Here is an 8,923-nt window from a genome sequence, read left to right on the forward strand (position 1 = left end):
GCCGATGCACCGATGCAAATCTGTGAATTTGACCGTCCCTACTCTCTGTACTTAGTACTAAGAACTCTCTGATTCAGAATGCAGAATTGTTTATTACTTTATTACTGTTTAATCACTTTATGTTGTTCTGCTTTTGTGTGTGTGTGTGTGTGTGTGTGTGTGTGTGTGTGTGTGTGTGTGTGTGTGTGTGTGTGTGTGTGGTTTTGAATAGCAGTTAAAATAAAAAAAAAATTCAGTCAAGTTTTACCCCTGAAACAGCTCTGCTTGTTTGCTCAATCTGCAGAGCTGGGATGAATTTTCCGCACACTCTGCACACGAAAAAAGATTCCAGAACAAACCTTTCCCAGAACAAACCCCGTTCCAGGCCTGCCTGGGAAAAAAACACATTCTGATTTGGCCGAACTAGGGTTTACTTTTTGTTTTTTGTTTTAAAACCAACTGATACGTCGTGATCATCACAGCTCTCCTTCACAAAGGGCAAAATTTCTTCTCAAACTGCTTTAATCGAAAACCTTCAATTTGTGAATCAGATAGTTAGTTGCTGTTGTTGGAATTTCTTGATGGAAACGATGGGATCGGCAGCAAGTCCAAAGTCTGGTTTTATTTAGGGATTTATTTCTCACTTTAATGAAAAAAAAATATTGGTTTGATATGTGATTTTTTTAGAAAAAAGGATTAATATTTCTTTAGGTTGGAGCTTTTTGCGCTAAATGAGAATTTGAAGCGGTGTTTACTTTTTAGCTCCTGATCATATAGCCAATCAGATAAGCCTTGATGTAGGGGCAGTGGTTAAGCTGCTGGACTTTTGATCAGAAGGTCATGAGTTCAAATCCTAGGACCACCAATCTGCCACTTCCAGGCCCTTGAACAAGGCCCTTAACCCTCAACAGTTCAATTGTATACAGTAAATAAGATATTTGTACGTCTCTCTGAGTAAGAGCATCTGCCAAGAAGCCATAAATGCAAATGATAGAAGAAAACAAGGAGTCAAAAAAAGAAGCTTTACAAGAAAAAAATAAATTATGATACTGCAAAGAGATAATTGAATTATATATCTGAATTATATATTCATTACACATTTAAAATATGTGTTTGAACAAATACAGCAGCTCTGGTGCTGGAATTCAGAGCGGCGTTTACTTGTCGGAGAACATTTAAAAACCTGGCACTTCTCCTTCACTCAAGTCTACTCACATCTTCTAAAAGAGACCCCTCAGGACAGAAAGTCAAGGAATTGTTTAGGAATTGAATGCACAAAGAAACCGCAGAGAGCAGCATCTCTTAAACATCTCTTTCTTCATATCCCTGTTTTTATTACAAGGCAAAAATAACCATGAACAGGCCAAAGAACATCAAACCCACCAGATGTTTTTTTAATCTTTTTTTATTTATCTTAATATACAAATTCAGATTAGTTCTGCTGGTAAATATACAAACAGTATTGCTAAAAAAAAAAAAAGTCATGCATGCGTAAGGTTTAATTGAAAATAATCAGCAAAAAACTCAAATGCAGAATTCGAAAAGCTTCCTATCTAGACCATTCAAATGCGCTGCTAATCTGATATGTTTGCTGTTTGGGCAAAATGTTTCACAAGCACTAAAGTATTATGTATATATGACTGTAATGCATATATAAACCAAATCTATTCATTTTTTGCTAGCAAAGGTCATATGAAGATCATATCTCTGGGACTTATGTGCATATTCCTGGCTTTAGTATTAAATATACAGACTTATATTCATTGGTTTTTCCTTTCATTTCAGGAGAACGTTCATGTTCATTACTGTATGTTCGTTTTGTGTGGTTTTTTTTTTTAAAGCTTTGCTTAAACTCGGCTCTTCCTGCACTGTAAATGTTTTAAAACATAAAAGTGCAGTGTACTTGTCTGTCATAAGCCTGGTGTTAGTATAGAAGCTCCGTGGAATTTGCGACGCATATCATTTTATATCTGTGCGCATGCATGTAGGCTGCTCTCATACACTCGCCAGGTCACGTGGGTTGAGTACCTTTCCGATGAACAGAAGCGCGCCTGATGGCTCGTCACGAACCAGGAAGATGAATGGGCGGTTCACGTGGTAAGAAAGAGCCAGCGATTGCCCCCTTTGAGGCGTGTTAGTGCTGGGATACTGGGTACCCTCGGGCGCCGTCTCCATGACAACCTTGTGACGTACTGTAGTTAGCTTCACTGGCTGGGCTGTGATTTTGGTCAGCTCTGGGTCATTCAGCCAATCAGATAAGCCTTGAAGTAAGAAAGGCAAGAAAAAAGTGCAAAAACAGAAAGAGGTACATTTAATTCAAAAACTACTACAATACCACAAAGAGGGGAAAAATACGGATCAGATACATAACATTTTACTATAGCAGAAAGTTGTTCCAAACCATATTTGTTTTAATCTAAAAAAAAAAAAAAAGAATGAGCTTACCTATGTCAGAGAGAGGACCCAAGAGCTCTGTGCTATACACCAGTTTGAGTACAGGAAGTGTGAGCTGAACCTGGACTGAGTGGAGAGTGTTGGCCAGGTCCTGCACAAACTCGGCTGTCAGCGCTTCCTCAATAAGAGTCAAGTTCTTAGTCACTTCATCTGGGAGGAAAAAGTACATGCTTATGCCATCCTCCATTGGGACTTGTGCTATCTGTGGATGGAAAATAAGACAGACCGAAAATACAGTGTGTAAAGATTAATTAAAGCTTTGGTATTTTACATACTCTACAGCACACTCATGGCTCGCTTACTACCCCATGGAGCTCCCTGGGGTTCTTATTATTTTACCCAGTTGTCAAAATATATAGAATTTAAATGAGCGCTAATCAAGGGCCATTGGGGCTGGAATTACACTGCCCCATTCTCACTATAGAAGCATTTTCAATGCAGTACAGGTTGATAACAGGGTTGCCAATGTCATTTTATGTGCAAATAATCAGGATTTAATCTAATAAGCATCTTTAAACAAAAGTATATGTACAGACAGATATGTAAAATATACTGCAGTGATGAGAAGCAAAAAGTGGAGAAATGGAAAAACTCCTGCCAATCAGCTTCTAAATCCCTCATATCAAGCTGCTGAACTGAATCACAAACTGTTTAACATCCTTCAATCCAGGAAAAGCTACAAGGCCATTTATAACATGAATGACTTCTTCTCATTTAATTGTACTTCAAACTAAGTACAGAGAGATTTTCATCATTATGAAACAAAACATTCTTCAGCTTTTGACGGCAAGAACATTTCAAACTCAATCGGGTTTGATTTTTGGCCCCTTATAGGAAGAAGTTCAGGCACCTCTGATCTATTATGGTACAAATTCAGTAAAAAGCATGATTCAAGTAAATAGCCTCGTGACATATTTGTGTTTGAAGCTACATTTTTAGCAGTGTCTTTTCCATCCCATTATAATCTATACTCATAAGCATTAAAATGTGGTCAAACTGAGTGACAATCTTTGTACGGTCATAAGTAGACCAGTGGTGTCCAATCTTTTCCACAAAGTGCAGGTTTTCATTCCACAAGCGAGTGAAAGCTAATCTAGTGTGTGTGTGAATACTATAATAGAATTTCTAATATCTGTTTCTGTGGGTTCTTAGTAGTTTGACTTTGAAATAGTATTTAATGGTGGTACCCTGAAATAGCCAGAATGCCAAAAAAAAAAAAAACCCTTATCAATATTTAGCTTTCTTTACAGAATTATAGTGCTTTTTTTTTTTTACCGTGCATCCGAGGTCTGAGTCAATGCCAATTTTGACTGGGTAATTATCCTGCTTGATCGTGTCAGTGGTAGTTGAGGCTCCTTCATCCAACTGGAACTCCTCCTTCTTACCAACCTGGCTGAACCTGGTGATCCACTTTCCTATAATCCAATCACATTTGTATTTTATTATTTAAATCACTGTGATTTTTTTCTATCTATAGAAATCTATCTATATTTTCTATTCTGTATATATATAAATGGACAAATGTATTGGGACACCTGACTTTTCCAGCCATATGTGCTTCTTTCCCAAACTGTTAACAGAAAGTTGGAGGCACACAATTGTATAGAATATCCTTGGATGTGGTAACACTAAATTTACCCTTCACTTGATCTAGGAGACCCAAACCTGTACCATCATGACAATGCCCCTGTGCAAAAAGCCAGCTTTATGTCGATATAGCTTACATGGTTTGAAGTGGAAGATCTCCTGCTATAAAGCTTTAAATCTATTGAAAACCTTTGGGGTGAATGTGAACGCTGAATGCACTCCAGGCCTCTTAACTTCACCTACATCAGTACCTGACTTTACTAACAACTATGTTTAGGTGTCCACAAACTTTTATCTATTTCGCGTATCATTTATATCATGTCTAAGCTGTTAAATGAAAAGAAATTCACCAACCTTTGAAATAAGCAGCTCCCACTGGCACCACCGCTGGATTACGAGGAAGGGCGGCTCCAAGGACACGGTCCACTTTCCCCCCTGTGTGCTGTTTGAACCAATCATTCACAGGCTTCATTTCCCGAGCCCCACCCATGATAGTCTGGGGTCCTTCCCCGAACTGTTTCTCTACACTCTTCAAGTACTCCAAGTCAGGGCGTAATCCTTCCAGAGATAAATAAAACAGGATTGTACATTTAGATATAGTGCAAAAAAACCACATTGTATCTGGAATCAAACAGCTGTAGTACACTCACTCTTTCCGATGAGAAGACGCTGTACAGAGCTGAAGCCTTTTGCTGGAGCTCCGAGGTACGCGAGCAGGTCTTTTAGAGTGTCCTGAAGTTGTGCGTCATTGAGATTGTGATAGCGCAGGATCCGGTGGAGCAGCTTTACAGTGCGCTCAGACGCTCCTGAAACCATCAGGTGTACATGCAGAATACATAGAGTACTAAACGGACTACTGTCATTATCTCTGTCATATCCATACCCATCCCTTTCTGTCATGTCTTGTGTTGCCATAGTGGTTTACTTTGTTTGCTCAGATTCAGGCATTAGCTACATTCACTGTTCAGATGATGCATCACTGAGAACTTGGACAAGGTCGTCCAATCTTATCTGCAAAGGACCAGTATCGCACTGTGCATTTCACATACAATAGTTTCCCATTTTTTTTCTTTATTTGTCATTTCTCAGGCATTAAACAACAGCTTCAACCCGGATTGAAGCCAGCTGGGAAACATCTTCAAATTGGTGCACCACAGGACAGCAGAACAAACTTGAAGAAACGTGCAAGCTGCCTTCTTCCACATACATGAGCTCACAGATGCCTATAATTAGCTAGCAATGGGTAAGTGGTAGCTCAGTGGTGAGGACTCTTGATAACTAATCAGAAAGTTCAAACCCTGGTATTGTCAAGCTACCACTCTTGGGGACCTTGAGCAAGGCCCTTAACCCTTTGTGCTCCAGGAGGGCTGCAAAATATCTGACCCTGTGCTCAGCTTTCTAAGATCTTTGTGACATGCAAAGAAATAATTTCACTGTGCTGTAAAGTACATGTACTTTTTTTCTTATCTCCTACCCGGACAGCATAGATCATTTTGCCCGTTTGCCTCCTGACCATGTAATGATTGTTTGCTTAAATGAAAAAAAAAAATCACCTACACTGGCCCTTCAAAAATAAGATCAGACCAAAGAACTTAAAACATCAATATTTAACAGCTGATAAGTATAAAGTCTCCTAGAGGGACCTGATGCTACAAGGCTTACCCATGGAGAGTTGTGTGAAGACAGTTGAAATGCTCATAGGAGAAAGGAGGACACTGGCCTTAGGGTCGCGAGCAGCCAGAGAACGAAACAGGTTGTAGCCGAAGTCCGAGGTTGCGGCACCGAGTTTGGTGCGAGGTGTAGTAAAGAGGTCAACCGCCTCCTCCTCAGCTCCACCTTCCTGTGAGTCCGACTGAAAGACCAGTAACAAGGTTAGAAGACAGCACATGTTGGAGATAAGAGTGAGATCTGAAGAGGGATAAGTAAGATAAGACCTACCAGCTGAGCAAGTGAGAAGGAGAGAAGACCCCATAAACATGGCAGCAAGATGATCTTCATCATTGTGAAAGATGTGAAGAAATGCTACATATAGAAATATATTTATAATCACATCTCTTAGAAGACACACAGGTTCAACATTCATTTTAAGCACTGCACTTCAGGGTTATTGGTTAAGGCTCTAGGTTAGTAATCAGAAGGTCAGGGGTTCAAGCCCTATCATGGCTGACCCTGTACTCTGACCCCCCCAGCTTCCTAGCATCACAAGGAAATGTGAAGAAAGAATGTATTGTAATGTAATGTACATGTGTGACAGAAGCACATTCACAGCTAATTCACAGCAAGCAGATGGCTTAAAAGCTACAGCAGATCCATCCGCCAGATGTTCCTGGCCTCTGGCTGGAGGCTTCAGGTGGAGTCTGTATTTCATGCATTAACTCTCAAATGCTTGCTTGGGCAAAGCAAATCCAGACCAGCAGTTCATTAGGTCAGTAAATTGTTAAATAAAAAATAAAAAAAAGACATGAAAATATCACCAATAATATGGGTACAAGTTAGAGGTCGACTGATTAATCGGTTTTGCCAATTAATTGTCACCGATAGTTTTTTACTGCTTTTATCGGCAAAAATCTATACCGATTATTTTTTCGAGTAACGTCCATTGATGAAGCAGCTGAAAAGGTCCGCTGCCATGCCATGAGCGACCTCTAGAGGCGAATCACTGACGCCACGTGCTGTTTGTTTTTTACACGTGAGACTATTATATTATTAAGCAATAGAATTACTATATTAGTACATTTATATTTATATCATTTAGCACATTTTTATTTAGCATACTACAATTACTGAGGTGTGTGTGCACGTCTTAAAATTTTTAGGAAAACTCTTGCTCTTGTATTAACCTTGCTTCTGATCATTTATTTAGGAAGAATGTCAAAAGGGTGTCTTTGCAAGATTTTCCAATGCGCGCACACACACACACACACACACACACACACACACACACACACTCTCTCTCTCTCTTTCGTTCTCTCAATGCTGGTGTTTCAGCAGCACATCTGTTCTTCATTATAGTTGGCAAAGAATGTTCTGCTGGGAGATCTATCACAGAAACAGAAGCCACATCCCACTCTCCCCATCTTACCCCATCTGACCAAGCCCTTGTCCTCCAGCTTCCCAGAACTCCACAAAGAGGAGCAATCATTCTACTTCTGCCTCACAAATTATAACAATTGTACTCATGGAAAGTGTTTGCAAGCATTTGTTTCTCTGAAATGCAGGCCACAGTTATGTAAGCAAGACTGTTACAATTACTACAATTACTATGGAGGAGTCTGATTATATCTCAGTGCATGAGGAATGGTGAAATAAAGCAACAATGGATTGCATTTTAATCCAGAAATGGTAAGAACTAAGTCCAGAAATGTTTGAAGTAATAAGATGATGCACAGGGAATAAAGCTGTTGGTGAGGGAGAGGGTTTCATGGTTATGGAAATTACAAGAAAAGTAAGTAAGGTCGAGCCTACACAAAAGCATTTGTAATAAAATATGGATCTAATGTGGTTTTGCAAAAAACATGATTTAAAACCAGACTAAAGATTTATACCAGTGTTAGCATATTTTATATAAAAAAGTCATTTGATCTCTGCATGTGCATAAGCCTATTAGTTTGCAAAGCAAATAAGCACAATTTCTGAATTGTAAAGCAATCCAGAAGACTGGTTTATCCAGATAATGATAGACGGAGCTTGCAAGGATGGAAGCCAGAGAACAGGAGGAGAACGAGAACTTCATTCATAACGCTCCACGTCACCTTTAACCAACACCGACAGCACTTCAAATACCACGAAAACAGGACCTTTTGCACATTTGAGAAACGCAATATGGCTTTAAATAGTAAGTTACTGACCTGTTTGGTGTTTAGTGTTTCTCAGGTTCAGGAGCCGCAGCTGTCCTCCTCACCGCGCACGGTCCCGCCGCGACTCCACGAATGACTCGTTCAAAGAATCGACTCAGGAATCAAAAGGTGTTACTTGGCCCGCAGACTGAAGTAAAGCCCTGATACCTGATACCTAGGCCTTTAGTGATGTCCTACCTGAATCAATCCACCTCTTGATAATATTATTATGACGCCACGTCTATAGAAACCATCAATATTTTACAGAAATAACAGAGACACTGCATCAAAAACAGAAATCTCAAACAGTGAGAATGGCATTACTAAGACAAGGAACCCAATTAACACAATTCAACATGTCTCCTTTCACTGTAGGCACAGCTGCACGTCCCGCATACATCATCTCTAGCAAAAGAATCAAAATTAACCTCATAAAATGACCCTGGGTTTTTTGTGCATTTTTTTTTTCTGTGAATTGCGGTTCTCCTGGGTATTTAAAATGAAGACAAATTGTGTGTTTTTGTGCAAATTCTACAAAAGTATAACTGGGTCATAAGTTTACAGCTGTTTTAAACTGTTATGGCCAAACTTTCATCACAATGTCCAGCTTTTCTCGAAGAGTCTGTCTTGTAAATGTCCTTGTAAGTGTGACTAAATAAATTGCTTCTTAATCTTTCAATCATTGTGGAATAGCTGGAAAACCCCAGCTATTATATCCACATAAAATATATTTTAACTTGTGTAGTTTGCTACAGATGTGGTTTGGTAGCTTTAACTAGTGCGCTCTCTGACCATCCAAAAAAAAGGAGGTGAAAATTACAATGGCCATTGTTAAAAGCACTGTACTTTTCCCAGACACAGATTAAAACATCACAGACAAACAGTCTGAAATTACTCATTACCTTTTAAGTAGGATCTGCTGCTACTGAAATAAAGCCAGCATGGGGCAGAGTGATTCCTGCCCCAGTGAGACTTTAGTAATTCATGTTGCAGTTCCTATATTTGACCGCTAGGTTAAACTTATATGTAACTATATATGTATTGATATATATATATATATATATATG

At 39.2% G+C, this 8,923-nt stretch overlaps 1 protein-coding gene across 1 annotated transcript; it reads right to left on the reverse strand.

Moving 5' to 3' along the window:
- Positions 1–1,366: 1,366 nt before the first annotated feature.
- Positions 1,367–8,006, reverse strand: serpinf1 (serpin peptidase inhibitor, clade F (alpha-2 antiplasmin, pigment epithelium derived factor), member 1). Its single transcript, XM_046867016.1, has 8 exons — positions 7,869–8,006; positions 5,959–6,042; positions 5,683–5,872; positions 4,671–4,826; positions 4,375–4,578; positions 3,709–3,848; positions 2,425–2,635; positions 1,367–2,240 (listed from the first exon to the last, which is right to left on the reverse strand). The coding sequence occupies exons 2-8, from the start codon at positions 6,019–6,021 to the stop codon at positions 1,975–1,977; spliced, it is 1,230 nt and encodes a 409-aa protein (XP_046722972.1). The 5' UTR covers positions 6,022–6,042; positions 7,869–8,006; the 3' UTR covers positions 1,367–1,974.
- Positions 8,007–8,923: the final 917 nt, after the last annotated feature.

Source organism: Silurus meridionalis, chromosome 15 (assembly GCF_014805685.1).
Source record: "Silurus meridionalis isolate SWU-2019-XX chromosome 15, ASM1480568v1, whole genome shotgun sequence".
In the NCBI taxonomy this organism is placed as follows: Eukaryota; Metazoa; Chordata; class Actinopteri; order Siluriformes; family Siluridae; genus Silurus; species Silurus meridionalis.

Bases quoted from the DNA above. Each gene is read 5' to 3' on its own strand.
- serpinf1 (XM_046867016.1), bottom strand. From the start codon at position 6,021: ATGATGAAGATCATCTTGCTGCCATGTTTATGGGGTCTTCTCTCCTTC. The intron at 5,873-5,958 runs GTAGGTCTTATC...CTGGTCTTTCAG, and splicing joins CCTTCTCACTTGCTCAGCTG to TCGGACTCACAGGAAGGTGG. The intron at 4,579-4,670 runs GTGAGTGTACTA...TATCTCTGGAAG, and splicing joins GCGTCTTCTCATCGGAAAGA to GATTACGCCCTGACTTGGAG.